This window comes from Pyrgilauda ruficollis, unplaced genomic scaffold (genome assembly GCF_017590135.1).
Source record: "Pyrgilauda ruficollis isolate IOZ18807 unplaced genomic scaffold, ASM1759013v1 scaffold189, whole genome shotgun sequence".
Classification (NCBI taxonomy): domain Eukaryota; kingdom Metazoa; phylum Chordata; class Aves; order Passeriformes; family Passeridae; genus Pyrgilauda; species Pyrgilauda ruficollis.
In genome coordinates this window covers 550,776-565,746 of record NW_024517984.1, presented here as the reverse complement: position 1 = coordinate 565,746, position 14,971 = coordinate 550,776, and the positions used below count along the sequence as shown (strand labels likewise).

The 14,971-nt window shown below is 59.5% G+C and overlaps 1 protein-coding gene across 8 annotated transcripts in view; it reads right to left on the bottom strand.

Moving 5' to 3' along the window:
- Nucleotides 1-269: 269 nt before the first annotated feature.
- Nucleotides 270-14,971, bottom strand: part of UBTF (upstream binding transcription factor) — a 15,817-nt gene continuing 1,115 nt past the window's right edge. For 2 of the 8 annotated variants that reach the window (XM_041465439.1, XM_041465440.1), the window contains exons 2-22: nt 13,454-13,587; nt 10,381-10,556; nt 10,037-10,120; nt 9,279-9,434; nt 8,527-8,591; nt 7,820-7,940; nt 7,270-7,380; nt 6,853-6,986; nt 6,130-6,271; nt 5,798-5,839; nt 4,985-5,098; nt 4,694-4,849; nt 4,135-4,290; nt 3,810-3,920; nt 3,633-3,721; nt 3,273-3,462; nt 2,980-3,027; nt 2,669-2,737; nt 2,118-2,264; nt 1,679-1,798; nt 270-1,334 (exon numbers count right to left, since the gene is read on the bottom strand). In XM_041465439.1, coding sequence (XP_041321373.1) covers nt 1,221-1,334; nt 1,679-1,798; nt 2,118-2,264; nt 2,669-2,737; nt 2,980-3,027; nt 3,273-3,462; nt 3,633-3,721; nt 3,810-3,920; nt 4,135-4,290; nt 4,694-4,849; nt 4,985-5,098; nt 5,798-5,839; nt 6,130-6,271; nt 6,853-6,986; nt 7,270-7,380; nt 7,820-7,940; nt 8,527-8,591; nt 9,279-9,434; nt 10,037-10,120; nt 10,381-10,556; nt 13,454-13,511 — 2,403 coding nt within the window. In that variant the 5' untranslated portion in view covers nt 13,512-13,587 and the 3' untranslated portion in view covers nt 270-1,220. Of the gene's footprint in view, nt 1,335-1,678; nt 1,833-2,117; nt 2,265-2,668; nt 2,738-2,979; nt 3,028-3,272; nt 3,463-3,632; nt 3,722-3,809; nt 3,921-4,134; nt 4,291-4,693; nt 4,850-4,984; nt 5,099-5,797; nt 5,840-6,129; nt 6,272-6,852; nt 6,987-7,269; nt 7,381-7,810; nt 7,941-8,526; nt 8,592-9,278; nt 9,435-10,036; nt 10,121-10,380; nt 10,557-13,453; nt 13,588-14,971 lie in introns of all 8 variants that reach the window. The other 6 variants (XM_041465441.1, XR_005954935.1, XM_041465442.1 and 3 more) reach the window with 6 other exon arrangements.

Here is a 14,971-nt window from a genome sequence, read left to right as displayed (position 1 = left end):
GGGGCATTGACCCCCCAAAATAAACCCAAACCACACCAAAATTTACAGCATGGCCCGGAGAGGGGGTGAGCCCCCCCGGGGGGGGGGCATGAACTGGTGTTAACTGGGGTTCACTGGGGCAAGGGGAGCCCTGGTTCCCCCCCCCCCCAGGATTTGGAAGGAAGGGAGAGGAGCAGCTTCACCAGAGACAAGAGAGGAAAATGGGGGGGGTGAGGGGTTAGGAGAGGAGGGCAAGGAAAAAGGGGAGGGGGAAATGAAAAATAAAAAGATGGATCTTTCTCGTTTTATAAAAAGGAAAAAAAAAAAAAAAAATCCAAAAATAAAATAAAATACAACGGCACAACAACCACCGACAACAGAGCGGGGGGACCCCGCGCCCCCCCTTGGTCACGCTGAGCCGCCAGCCCCGGGTGGGGGCGGCCCCGGTGCACCCCCCCCGCACACACTCGGTGCCCCCCAACACACACTCACACTCACACACGCACCCACACCCCTCCCACCCCCCCGGGGACACGCGGGTCACCGTCCCTGGCCGGCTGGCGTTCCCAAGTGCCGTGGATGTGGAGTAGTTCCCGGGCAGCTCCCGGGGCAGCTTCCAGACTGTACAAGGTTTTTTTTGTTTTTTTTTTTTTTGGGGGGGTGGGGAGGACCCCCAGGATGCTGGGGGTGCGCAGGAAGGGTCGTGAGGAGGCATTGTCCCATCGGCTGAGTCCTGAGCCCCTCGGCTCGTGCTCCGTGCCCGCTGCCGGAGGGGCTGCGCGGCCAGGGGGATTTTCTTCCCATTTCTGGGTTTTTTAATTAAAAAAAAGGTGTATGTGGGGGGGGATGTTGTTGGTTTGTTTGTTTGTTTGTTTTTTCCTGTGTGTTTTTCTTCTCTTTCTAGAAAGTCCAAAGCTGGTAGCGAGGGGGTTATGGGGGTAGGGATGGAGAGACACCCCCCTGGAAAGAATGAAATTCCAAAAAAAAAAATCGCTTCCCCTCAGGAGTAAAGCAGGGGGCAGGGGTGGGGGGCTCTCTCCTCGCCCCCCAGCCTGGGGGAAGCAGCCCCTGATCCCCCTCCGTAGTGTGAGCTCGGCGGAGGGGTCCCCCTGGCCCCCGCTCCCCGCGCTGGGGGTCCCACGGGGGGGCAGGAGGAAGAGGAGGAAGGATTTTGAGGGGCTGCAGGGGGGATTTGGGACCGAAACCGAGAAACCAAACGACGTTACAAAGAGCTTGGCCGATCAGTTGGAGTCGGAGTCGGAGGAGTCCCCCGAGGAGGAGGAGGAACTGCTGCTGCCCTCTGAGTCGTTGTCATCCTCGTCCTCATCATCCTCATCCTCATCATCCTCGTCGTTCTGGGAGGGCGACGGCAGAGAGGAGGGGGAGGTCAGGGCCATCGTCACCTCCTTGTCCCCTGCTTACCCTCCCCGCAGGGGGTGTGACCCCCACCCTCCCATCGCTGCCCCCGGGGGTCTGGGGGTGGAGGAGGAAGGGCACGGGCAGGAGCCAGGAGTGATTTTGCGAGGGCTCAGCTCGGGGTGCTGGGGGGCCGTGCCGGAGCAGCGCGCGGGGGTCCTGCCCTCACCTCTGCCACTGCCGGGAGGCTACCCGACCCGCCTCGTGCCTCAGTTTCCCCCCTCTAAAGCCAGGGAAGGAAGAGGCGTGAGCTGAGACCAGCGAGGGGGTGGAAACACCTCACCTGTCCGGTGGCGAGCACAAGGCACGGACACGGTTTCTGCCCCCAGCGCCATCCAGCATAGTCTGATTTCAGTTGCACCGGTGTAAAGCTTTGACTCTGGTGACTTACTCGGCATTCACACTGGCGCAAACGGAGCCGAGACCAGACTCAGTATCTCCACCAGGAAAAAGACAGGAGATTTTTCTCTGCTCACTGGGGGCTCTGCACACCCCCCCGCACCTCTACGTCCCGAGGCTGCTCCTGACTACGCCCCGCGGCTGCTCCTGGTGCCCTCCCCGGGAACACCGGGGGGGATCCTGCTCCCCTTCTTCTCCCCACGTCCCCCAGCTTCCCTGGGGGGCTCCTCTGCCACGGATCTATCTGAGCCCGGCTGCAGGTGCCCCCCAGCCCAGGGGGAGGGTGAGGGGGGCCCTGTGCCCTCCCCGTGCCACGGCCTCACCTCGTCCCCGTCCTCGCTCTCCTCCTCGCTGCTGGACTCCGAGGAGTCGCCGCCTTCCTCTGAAGAGTCGCCGTTGTCATCATCGTCATCCTCATCTTCATCGTCATCCTCCTCCTCCTCTTCCTCCTCGTCATCGTCCTCTGACTCCTACAGGACAGGAGGGGCTTGGTGAGTCCCCATGGACCTCCACACCCATGGGTGCAGCTCCCACCCCATCGCTGACAATCCCCCTGTGGTTCCTCCAGCCATTGAGCAGATCAGGTGATTCCCTACCCACACCTTGAGCCATTGAGCAGATCAGGTGATTCCCTACCCACACCTTGCTGGGAGCCTTTCCCCAATTAAACTGAGAATTGCACCAAAAAGAGTCCCCGAGCAGGTATCAGGGTCAAAATCCGACCTGGATGGGCTCTGAGTAGGGATTTGGGGAAAGTTTATGCTCTCGAGGACAGGGCAGGCAGCTGGAAGCACCAAGGATGCCTCAAACAAGGGGTGTGGGTCCCCCCCCCAGGGAGGGGGCCTGGTGGCCCCATGGGGCTGCTGTGACTCACCGACTTGGACTGCATCGTTGGCTTCATCTTGGGGTTGGGACCCCGGATCTTCCCTATGCTCTTGCGTTTCTGTGGGAACAAAACAAAGCCTTTTAGGGCTCAAGTGCAGCTCCTTCCCAGTGTCCAGCCCAGAGAAAAAACCCCACTGCTGAGCTGTCACAGGGTCAAATCCCCACTGGAGGGGCTCTCTGGAGTGTGGCACATCCAAACCCCACCCAGGACTGACCCTGCCCAATCTCAAGCCCCCTGTAACCCCAGCCCACTCCCAAAGTCCTGGGATCCCAGCACAGCAGTGCCACATGGATACTCACGTTGGAAATGTGCTCCTTGTACGCAGCCCGCTCCTGGGGTGAGAGGCTCTGTGGGGACAGGGACACAGTCAGGGATGGGAAGGATGGAACAGAATGGGGGATGGAGCAGGGAAGGGCTCTAGCACAGGGCACAGCTTCCTCACGTATGTAACTTTATCCTTTAAAGTTACAAAATATCAAAAAATGGCCGGGAGGTGGTGGTTTGCGGAGGAGGGGTGGGAACAGAGACCATGCCAAACATCATCCCCAAAACCAAGGGATCCCAGTCTCCCACCAGGAGATCCAGCACCCACCTTGAGCCAGATGTCGAGGTGCACCTTGTACTGTTTCTGCTGCTCCTCTGCCAGTTTTTTGTAGTGGTCCTTCTGGCCCTGGGAGATGCGCTGCCAGCGGCTGCCGATCTCCACCATGCGCTCCTTCAGCGGGAGGTGGTTCAGCTCCCCGTTGGACAGGAGCTCCTGGGAGAACTTCTGGTAACCGTTCCTGCACAGGGAGAGCGCAGGGACCGCGCTGGGACAGGGGGCACAGACGACCCAGGTGCCCATAACCCCCATCCAGCCACACCAGGGTCCAGCCCACCCTCCCTCCTCTTATTCCAGGCCCTTCCCACAACGGCACAGCCAGACCCAGTTTTTCACACCCCAGGTACTCACATTGGGGGTTTCTTCGGCTCTCCCTGGAATTTCATTTTCTTGGTGGAGTTGGTGGAGCACGGAGGGGCCCGCATCTCGCTCAGCTCCCTCTGAGCCACAGGAGAGAGAGAGAGGGTCAGGGAGAGGGGCAGGCTGGCTAAGGGACACAGCGAGGGGCAGGGCGGGGCAGAGACCCACCTCGTATCGCTTCTGATCCTCTGCTGCCTTCTTGATCCACATCAGCTTCTCTTTCTTCTCCATGTTGTTCCAAGTGGCTTCCATGGCCTTCAGCGCTTTGCCCCGGTCGTTCTGTGGGACAGAACCACCACAATGCATCAGGTACACCCAAAATCCCTGGGACACTGAGGTGCTGCTGCTGGGGCACTGCTCTCCCCGGGACCCCCATGCTCCCCATGGCTCCCAGCCCAAACCCAGGTGTGAGAGCCAGGGAGAAATTCTTGGCAATTCCTGCTGGTGGGAGTGATGATCCCACCTCCAGCCCCTTTCCCAGCCCACTCCTCACCTTGAAACGAGCCAGGTAGTCCCCGATGACGCTCTGTTGCCAGATCTCCTCAGCAGTTTTGGGAGACTCGGGCAGCTTCCCACGCTCCTCCTTATCTGAGCCGTGCTTCTTCTCTGACTGAGCCTTCATCGCCGCCTCCCGCGCCTTGTACTTGGCCTGGGCAGGGGGCACGGGGTGAGGGGGCACGGCAGGGCCACAGCCCCCAAACACCAGGGACACTGGTGCTCCCCCAGCACTGTCCCCACAGTAGCACTGAAAGTCCCCAACCCCATCTCGGGACCACCCCCATCAGGAAAACCACCAAAGCCTTAAAACTGAGGCTCAAGGGCCCTCTGAGGTTTCTTTATCTGGTGGGTTTTGAACCAGATGAAAGGGTGATGAGAGGGGAGGCACAGCCAGTGCTGACAGTGGCACCTGCGTGACAGGTCACTGTGATGCCCCAGGGGACGTTTGTGCCCCGTGGTGCAGGACAAGGACAGGAGCACCCCCTGCACTGCCCGAGATGCCAACAGGAGCAGTGGAGACGGAGATGGAGGAGGAATACAGGGATGGTACCCACCTTCTTCTTCTCGGAGAGGTCGTTCCACATGCGGGCCAGGAGCCGGGTCAGCTCGCTCTCCGACAGCTCCGGCCGCTCCTCCTGCAGCTGCTTCCGCTTCTCCTCCGAGAAGATGAACATGGCTGAGATGGGCCGCTTGGGCTTCTCTGAGCTGGCCTGAGGGGGCACACGGGGCTGTGAGGGGGGCGAGCCCAGGCAGGGACCACAGCCCTCAAAGCCCCTTGAGATGCACAACCCCATCCCCCAAAGCTCTGGCAGGTGCTGCCCTGTCCCTCCCGGGGCTGCTCCCACCTTGCCGGTCTCTGGTGAGGATTTTTTGGATGCAGGACTCGTCGCCCCTTTCCGGTTGCTGCCCAGCATCTTCTCCTCGCCCAGCACCCGCTGCTGCTCCTCCTCGGGCAGGCTCTGGGTGGCACAGGAGGAGAGACATCATTAGACAGCCCAGTGCTAATGAGGCTTTGAGGGAATGGGAGAATAGGGACTCTGGGGAAGGGGAATTAATGCACTTGGGTGTCCTGGTCCACATCCTGCCCCAGTCAGGATCAGCATCTGGAACTGCACATGTACAGACTGGGAGTCCCCACGCTGTCACCCCCTACGTGGGCAGTGCCCCTCTCCCCCAGCTCAGCCATTTCTCAGTGACAGCAGGTGGGCATGTGCCTGGGTCTGGGCACACCCCTGGGTTTTCCACCCTGTGGCCCTGCAGCCGCAGCCGGGGTGCGTCACATCCGCCCGGGGACGGGGACGATGCTGGGGTGGCCTCAGTGCAGCTCCCCCGCCCACGGCCCAGCTAGGGAAGGAAGTGAGAGGCTGCACAGCCACAGCCACTGAACACCCTTCCCTCCAGCTCCAGTCCTCTGCTCCCCTCCCAGCTGGGGGCCACCCTCACCTCCCCGTGCTCAACTGGAAGAGACTGGGTCAGGCATTAGGACAGACAAGAAGTCAAGGCTATGTGCAACCACCTGCACAGCACCCACAGCTGAGCCCAGACATGTTTTTGGGGGAACAGAGAGGGCAGCTCCCCATTTAAGTCATCCCAGTCCCCAGGCAGAGTTCCCCGTTCCCAGATTTGGGATCTCCAGCACCTGGTGGCTCCTCACTCACCTCTAGGAAGCGGAGCAGCTCAATCTCGTAATCTTTCTTTTTCTGGAAGGAGATGGACACGTGTGGTTACAGAGAGATCCCTGACTCCATCCCTTCCCCTTGCAGCCCCTGACCCAGCCCCAATCCCTTGGCAACAGCATCCTCCACCTGGACCATCTGTTTGTCCCATACAGGAGACAGGGAGGCGACCGAGGACCTCAGGGAGAATCGGTGGTGCAGACTAGCACAGGGACTGAGGAAAGGTGAGGGCTTTGTTTCCAGGGATATTTGTAGCCCAGACTCCACACGGGTGCCCTTCCTCTTCCCCTACCTGCCCATCCTCAGCCACTCACCTGGTCACACTTTTTGTGGTAGGCATCCTTTTCCTTCTGGGAGAGCAGCTTCCACTGCTGGCTGCACAGCACCATCCGCTCTGTGCTGGGCACGTCTTTCATGTTGGCCATCAGCTCTGCACAGTACAGGGAGTAGCTATTCCTGAAAAACCCACAGAGGGACCCAGTGTTAGGGAAAACTTGCCCCTGTGCAGCTGGCTTGGTGCAAAAAGCCTCCCCAAAAACCCCCCAGCTAGGTTGCACCAGGCAAGGAAGTGAAGTGCTTGTGTTTTAGGGTAGCTGGGTGCTGGATCACCCCCTAAAAGCCAGAGTATCACTGTAAACCTAGCTCAGATTCTCCCCAAAATGTGTGTTTGATGGATATTTAAGGACTGGTTTAAAGGGATCATCACAGAATCATGTAGTCTTTAAGGTTGGAAAAGCCTTCTAAGATCATTAGTCCAACCATGAACTAACACTGCCAAGCCCACCACTAAACCATGTCCTCAAGTGTCACATCCACACTTTTTAAACACTTCCAGGGATGGTCACTCCCCCACTGCCCTGGGCAGCCTGTTCCCAGGCTGGACCGTGAAGAAATTTGTCCTATAAATCCCATCTAACCCCTCTGTGTCTGTGATCCCAGAAGTCATGTGGGCTTCCCAAGGCCAGCAGAGTCCAGTTTCCTCGCTGGCAAGAACCAGCACCCAGGCAGGCCGTGGCTGCAGGAGGGACAGGACTCACGGGGGGGGCTTCGTGGGTCGTCCGTCGAACTTGTCCTTGAGCTGCCGCTCGGCCTTGGTGAGGGTGGAGCGGGTGATTCCCTCCTCGCTGATGTTCAGCTCCGGGTGCTTCTGGATGTAATCCCGCATGATCTCCTGTGGGAACAGAGAGCGGTCAGAGGGGCTGTCACCCCCGCCTGCCAGGGCCGGAGAAGGAGGAGAGAGAAGCCAACCATTGCCCTAATCCTGTGCCTGGGGATGCTGCTGCCTGCCCCGCACACGGCTGGAGAGGCCGACTCAGACTCACTAGGGACCTGCCGGGACCTGCCTGAACCCCCACGCTGGCTATCGGGAGAGGCCACGCAGGGCTGGGATGCAGAGAGGCTCGGAGTGAATGTCGGGACGAGTGTGGAGGGGACCGGGTGAGGCTGCTCCCTACCTCGTACTCCTTCCGCTGTTCCAGGGCCTTATGAATCCATTTCAGCCTCTTTTTATCCGAGAGTTGAGACCACTGCTTGCCCAGCGACTCTTTCACCTCCTTCGTGGTGGCCTGAAAACCCAAAGCCAGAGGTGAGGGCAGATGGGTAAAATCCAAAAAAAAAAGAGGGATGAAAAAATAGAAAAAAATGGCAAAAAAATGGCGTGGCCTGGTGGGGCCTGACGGCACCCGGCATGGAGCGGCTGGGAGCCGTGGGGTGTGTGGGAGTGGGGGGCATGGCCAGAGGTGGATGTCTGTGCTGGAATCCTTTCCTGCCCTGACTCAGGCTGTGGTCACCCCTTCCTGGCAAAAAGTGAGGGCTGGATCCCTGAGCCTCTTCCAGGTGTGCAGAGCCCTTCCTTACCTCGGTCCAGGCTCCGGGAGCTCCTAGCGGTGTCCTCCATCCCGACCCCCTGAAATGCTTCTCTCCCTTCCCCCTCCTGCCCCCAGCAGCGGGGTCCAGGACCCCCCAGCACTCACACTCGCACTCACTCCCACCCACCGTACTCACATCTGGACGCACTTTCAAGTAGATCTTCTTCTCGTGGTTGTACCACAGCTGCTGGGGGGTCTTGGGCTTTTCGGGGACGTCGGATTTCTTGGCGTTCTGGATGAGATCCGGGTGGTCTTCCCTTCAGCAGGTGGGGAGGTGGGAAGGGAGAGCGTCAGGGAGGTGGCAGTGGCAAGGAGAGCATCCCTAAACCTGCCTGCTAAGGGGTGGTTGTCACTGCAGGGCAGAGCCTCCATGGGCTCAGGTGCTGGGGGGTCTCCAAAAAGAGCAGGAGGGTTTTAGGAAAGGTTTAAATTTGTCCCTCCTTGGGGAGCATTGGCTACAGCCATCCCTGGACTCAGCTGCAACCCAGAAGCAGCAGCAGGTCACTGGGAATGCCAGGATCCACCTGGATCACAGCAATCACATCCAAAGGGAAGGTCTGGAGTGACAGGGGGGACACTTCAGCTTTTATCAGTGCTGCTGGCAGAGCTCCAGTGCTCCTGACCACCAGAGCATGGCTGGTCCTCTGCTCTCCCTCTCATCCAGTCTCCCAGCCTGAGGGTTGCTCTCAGACACCTTTTCCTTGCTCTCTTTTTGCTGAATTCCCCCTTCTCTTCAAGCCAAAAGCCCATCAGTGGGCTCTATGAGCTATGCACAGGAGAAAAATCTGGATCTGCCTGGAGGGGCCTGGGGAAATATGGGGGGGGGTGGGGCTGCCTGCTCACCTGAACCTTGCCAAGTTCCTCTCAAACTCCTGCTTCTCTCGCTGGAAGTCCTGGATGTATTTCATCTGGGGACACAAAGCCACCACAGAGGTGGAGAGGGATGTCAGCACCAAGGAACAGGCAGGAAGATACATCCCTATCGACCTGACTGGGCATCCCACCACCCCAAGAGGGACTCAAGGGCTCCCCAGCCCATGGAATGGTCCTGCAGAGGGTTTCCAGCCTGCCCGAGACAGCAGCTGGACACCTTCCCTCTGTGTATCCCAGCAGCCCTGGGAAAGGGCACAGCAGGACCTTGTGCCCTGGACTCTTCCTGGACACCCCAGAGTTAAAGTTGGGTGCCCAGGCTCTGGTATCTCAGGTGGGCAGATCTCTGCTCCCAGCATCTCCCAGAGCCTGTCCCTGTGTCCCTCACCAGGACAGGGTGGCACAGTGGGGCGTGTGCCCTAACCCCTTTAAACACAGATCCACCCAACGGCAAAGCCACCATCCAGGTCCATCAGGAAGAGACAGACCAATGGACAGACCCAACCAGCCTCCACCCCAGCGATCCTGGGAACCAGGACAGGAAAAGCCAAGGAAGTCTTACAGGTCTGACAGGACTAAACGAACACCTGGCTTCTCTCTGCATTAAGCCCTCGCCAGGCAGAGCTTGAGCTCTGCTGGTTTTACTGGAAGAGCTGAGCAGAGCCCAGCACACAGAGGCACATGGTGGGAAGGGGCTTGCTGACCCTGCCCCCACCCCCCCATACCTTTTTCTTCTCGGGAAGCTCCTTGTATTTTTTGGACAGGATCTTGGTGAGATCCAGGTTGCTCATTTCAGGGTGAAGCTTGGCGTATTTGGCTCGCTTCTCCATGAAGAAGCGGAAATAGGGAGTCAGGGGCTTCTTGGGGAAGTCGGGGTGTTTCTGGGGAGACAGCAGAGTGGAGGACACTGAGCATGGAGCTGGTAGAACCACAGGGGAACATCCTAACCCATGGCTCCCCAGACCTGGGGGCTGCCTCCATCCAGCCCTGCTGGTGATCCAGGCACAGCAGGCAATGAGGGGGAAGCTGCTGGGAACAATCCCCAAGAAACTACAGCATCCCATGGCTGGGAACCTTGGGAGTGGCCTCCAGCCATCCAGAGCTGTCAACACAGAGCAAGAGGGGACACTGGGGCAGGAGGAGGGGATGGGACCCAGCTCCCAAGGATGGACCATCAGCTGCCCCAGCTGAAAGCACCCGGCAGGCCAGGAATAGGACAGCAGTTCCTGCCCCTCTGGAGCTAAACTTGGATGCAGGCTGCCAGCAGTACAGCCAGCCATATTAAATGTACCCAGGAGTTGGCCCAGGCCCAAGGCCTCCAGAGCCCTGGGCAGCTGGACACCAGGATTAGGGGCACTGAGGTGCCTGCAGGGGCTCCCACATTGGAGCCACGTGGATCTGAGGTGCCACAGGGACAAGAGGCCTACATTCTGAGGAAGTGTGGGGTCACCCTTTAGGACTGAGCCTAATTCCTGCCCAATACCTTGAGCTTTTTGCCTTTGTAAGGATTCTTCACATGCTCTTCAGCGTCCATAATGAGTTCTGTGAGGGTCCGGAATTTTCTCACCTGTGCAGGAAATGAAGAGACAAAGACTTGACTAGGGGACAGGGCAGATCCCCAGCATAGCAGAAAGCCACTGGGTTTTGTGATGCCACCCCAAAAATGACTGATGCCAGCCCCTCTGAGGGGGTCACAATGCTGACAGCAGCGGAATGGTGCTGAGGGCTCTGGGCACTCAACCTGGACAATTCTAACAGCCCTGGGAATGTCAGTAGGACACTTGGACCCTGCCATAATGCCCCCACGAAGCCCCATGTGCCAATTACCTCATTAGAGATCTCCATCCACTTCATCTTGCACATTTCCCCTGAGAAGTCCTTGAAAGCCACTTTTTCCCAATCCAGGTGGGACTCGGTGGTTTTGAACTTGCTCCCGTCGTTGGAGGGCAGGTTATTCTTCATGCACTCCAGGAGGGTCAGCATGTCCTCCTGCGACCAGCGGTCTGAGCAGTGAGAAACGGGATCAGCCAGGGGCAGGAAGCCTCTTCCCTTCCTTTCCCTTCCCTTCCCTGCAGGACACCGGGACTACAGCTCCCGGCGTGCCGCTCTGGACCGCACGCCAGGACACGTAATCTCCACATGCTGCCTCTCGAGATTAAAGATCAAAGGGACGTGGCTGTTTCCATCACCCTCGAGCAACTTTCTATGGGCCAAAACAATCTGGGCAAAGCTAGAAATTCCACTCGGTGCAAACCAGAGAGACTCGCTCGTCCTAGAAAACCATCAGATAAGGGATGGCTCTGCTGCACGGGAGCAGAGGGCTATTTCCTGCCCCTGCGGAGTGATAAGAGAGCAATGAGCTCTCCAGCCAAGCAGGGAAACCCATTTTCTAAGTGGATGTGTCCAGAGCAACTGGAAAGCCTCAGTGTTGCTTTTCCTGCACCTTGGACAGCTTTGTGATCACCTGGGCCCAGCTCCACTGTGACCTCTGCCAAGGTCAAAGCTCCCAGACCACAAAGTGAGGGGGGGCAGAGCCCAGCACAGCCCCCCTGTTTCACAGAGGGGTCCATGACAGTGCAGGATGATGACCATATCATCCCAACATCTCCCAAACTGCTGGGAGGAGCATCCCCAGCTCCCATAGGAACATGCTACTGGAATGGTGGGATGGGCACGTGGCAAAGCCAGAGAGCCTGGAGCAACCTGGAGGCCAGGACAGGCAGCAGCACCGTGCCAGGACAGGCAGCAGGCAGGATATCCCAGCCCTGAACGCCTCATCCTGCCCCAACCTTGGGGCTGCTTCCTTGCCAGGGGAATTCCTCCCTGCTCCGAGCTTCCGAGCTTCCATGCCAGCAGGGGAGCACAGCCCGGGGTGCTCTGCAAACATAGGTGGCCCTGGGGAATGCAGCGGGGCCTGGGAGCGGAAGGAAAATTCCCTGGGGATGGGCTGGAGGAGGAGCAGAGCCCGGGGCCACCCGCCCACGCAGCCCTGGCTGCCTCATCCCGGGATGGGCACCGGGATTCCCGCAGCACAGGACTGGCTCACCACGGCATTCCCTGCCTCACACCTCTGCCAGGTGAAGGCTGAGGTGTTTGGAGCTGCCTATGGGACGTGGGGCCCCCCAGAGATGGGGACAGGGTGGCTCGTCATGGATATGAGTGGAGCATCTCTCCCTCCATCTCCAGGAATGAAACCAAGCTCCCAGAAATATCCAGCTGCACAGATTTCTCCAGCTGCAGCTCTCCTTCCACTCAAGACTCAACATGAGGAAAACCACCTCCACCTCCTGCCCTTGCAGGGGTCCGGGGAAGGACAACTCCCCTGGATTCCCAAATTAAAGCAAGGGATGTTAAAGGGTCCTGGTGGAGGGAGCATAGCCAGGACATGACCCACCCATCCCATTTCCCCTCCTTGACCTGTCTGGCTGGGGGTCAAGGCAGGAACAGTTTGGGATCCAGCTGGTCCCTATAGTGACCTCATTAGGGATTAAGAAGGAGGGAGAAGACAGAAAGAGCCCCCCTGGAAAGCAAAGGCCTGGTGGCTTGGGGTGTGTCCCCATGCTCATGGCTTCACCCCAAAACACCATGAAAAGGCATAAGAGATGGGAAACTCCCATTCCCTACAGAGCTGGGGGAGATCAGAGCTGGGGGAGGGAGAACACAGCCCCAAATTCTGTCTTCCTGTTTTTCCCATCCACTTTCCAGGCCTCCCAGGCAAGGACCAATGAGGCAGAACAGGGCTGGGAAGCTGGTGCCAACTTTACTTGCAGAAATCAGGAAGAATTACCAAAACCAGCACAGCCACAAAAATCCAGAGGGGGCAGAGAAGGGGATGAGACACCCCCCCAAACCTGCCCCCATCAAGCCCAGTGCCTCTGTTTTCCCCCTTGAACACAGAAACAACTGGAGACCTTTAGCCCTGCGTGAACCCCCCACCGGCACACAGCCTGGAATAACCACATCCCAAAGGAATACATAAAAAAAACAATGGAAACATCCCAAAATCCTCGCTGGCAGCAGGGTGGGGACAACAGGGACCCCCACACTCAGCCCTCCATCGCTCTGTTCCCCCTCCCTCAAGCTGGGGCACGCTGAAAGACGCTGGAATTGCGGCGCTCACCCACCAGGATGAATGGGGCTGTCTGTGCCCTGGGACCGATTTATCCCGGCTCTCCTGGCACCGGCCGGGCCGGGTCTATATTAGGAAAGCTGCCCCGGTGTAATTAAATCCATCTCAAGTCCCGGAGAAGGACACGTGCTCGGCCGGGTTCGCTCGAGGCAACAACCCCGACTGCAGCAGGGAAGGAGGAAGACGGGGGGACCTGGCAGGTGTGAGGGGCTGGATGGGTTTGGGGGACCCAGGGGGTTTTTAAGGGGTGGAGTGGCAGAGCCCCGCGAGCTGCCCTAAACAAACATCTCTCTTTTTTCCCTTGTTTTCCTGCCCCTTTTCCAATAAAAGTTGAAGCTCTGATGTCATGCTGGGGTCTGGAAGCTGGAGGCCCAAGGTAACGGCTCGGCTTTTAATGCAGCCCAGATGTGAGCAGGGAGGGCAGCACCTCTGTGCCAGCCCCCCCTTCCCAGTCCCCCAGGAACTCCAGTCCCCCCAAAGAGCATCCCAGCGTCAAGGGGCTGCTGGTGCACTGGAGCATGAATCTGTGTGCTCATACATGTGTGTGTGTGTATCCCCCATGGTGGATCAGAACTCGGAGAGGCAGATCCCCCCCACCTCGACCCGCTGGCAGCCAGGATCACGGATCCTCCATCCCTCCTCCCTCTCCACCCCTCCTCCTCTGCCATCCCTCCGAGAAAAGGGGCGCTCTGAGGTTTATTTATTATTGTTTTTAAGCGTAACAGCAGCATTCCTCTGGGAGCAGGGGTGGGGGTGCTGCTGGGGGCTCACCTTGGTTTTTGGGAGCTGTCATTTCCAGGTCTGCAGGGCACTCAGCTTCGCCGTTCATCCTCCACCTGCCTGTGCCCAGGACGGTCCCGCCGGCTCCCTCCTCACCCTCTTCCCAAAATCACTCCCCCACGGCTCTGCAAGGAAAGGGAGAACCCTGCTAGGCATCCCCACCATGATGGGGGGCCCCCAACTCCTAACGGGGAGCGGGGGAATCTTGATCCGCCCATCCTCTCCACTCCCGGTGAATGAGTGCACGAATCCCCTCTCCCACCCATCCCTGGGAGGTTTGGGGAGAGCTCCAGGAGGGGGGATCCTCCATGGTGATGTGACCCCCACGTTGGTCAGGGGAGGAGAAAAGGGGTGTGTGGACAGGGGGAGAAGGGACCAGGAGTTTGTCCCCAAGGTGGGGGGTAGGATCTGAGAGGGATGCCAATAAATCCCAGAGGAGACAGGTTCAAGGTGGCTCCCTGGGGTGGGTGGGATCAAAAAACCTGGGATAAGGAGAATCTGAGGCAAGAGGGCTCCAAGGGATCTCTGTAAGGGGGTTCACTCCCCCCACTGCAAAATGGGGGTTTCAAAGGAAGGCCCACCACAGATCCAGCAAAATCCTCCCCAGAGGTGGGGACATGCTTGGAGAAGGGTCCCCCAGATCCAAGGGAGATGGGGGGGGCATTTGGGGACCTTGGGGGGGGATTCAGGGGTCTCCCAAGGGAGGAGAACAAGCTGGAGGAGGTATTTCAACAGGGGGGGCACCAGGTGAAGGATGCCCTCAGACCCCATCAGGAAGGATCTTGCGTATCCATGGGGAAGGATAACCTAGGAAGGGAGACCCCAAAACTTGGTGTGGGGGGGGCGGCAGGACTGTAGCCTGGGGGGATCCCCATCGGGGATTCCATTGGGGGTGCCCCTGGAGGGCAGATGGGGCGGGAGGCCTCAGGGGGATCCCCCGAGGGACAGGCCGCAGGCCTGGGGGGGAGCAGGCCCCAGGCCTGGGGAGGGGCTGGGCCTGGGGGACCCCAGCGGGAATCCAGGCTTGGGGGGTCCTGGGGAGGGGCCCGGGGGCTCCTGGCAGAACCGGGCCCTGGCTCTGAGGGAGGATCACCCGCAGAGAGCAGGGGGATGGCCCAGGGCGGCAGAAACCCCGGGCCCTAGGCAGGATCCGGGATGGCCCCCGGGGGAAATCAGCTGCGGGAGGGAACCCGGGACCACCGCGGGGTGCAGGCCCCGCCAGGCCCGGGGGCCGGGCCAGCCCCCGGGGGGGACGGATGTGGGACCACCTGAGGGCGATCAGTGCTGGGGCATCACCTGGGGGCGGATGAGGGGCGTGCGGACCCCACCAGCGTGGGACCGAGGATCACCCGGGGCGGGATGAACCCTGAAGGGATGGGGGGAAACCGCTCCAGGCTTGGATCAACCCCCGAGGGGGGCGGATCTCGGACCACCCCCGGGGCCGGCTGAGGGATCGCCGCGGGGTGGGATCAAGCCCAGCCCCCGGGCGGTGTGACAGCGGGGATCGCC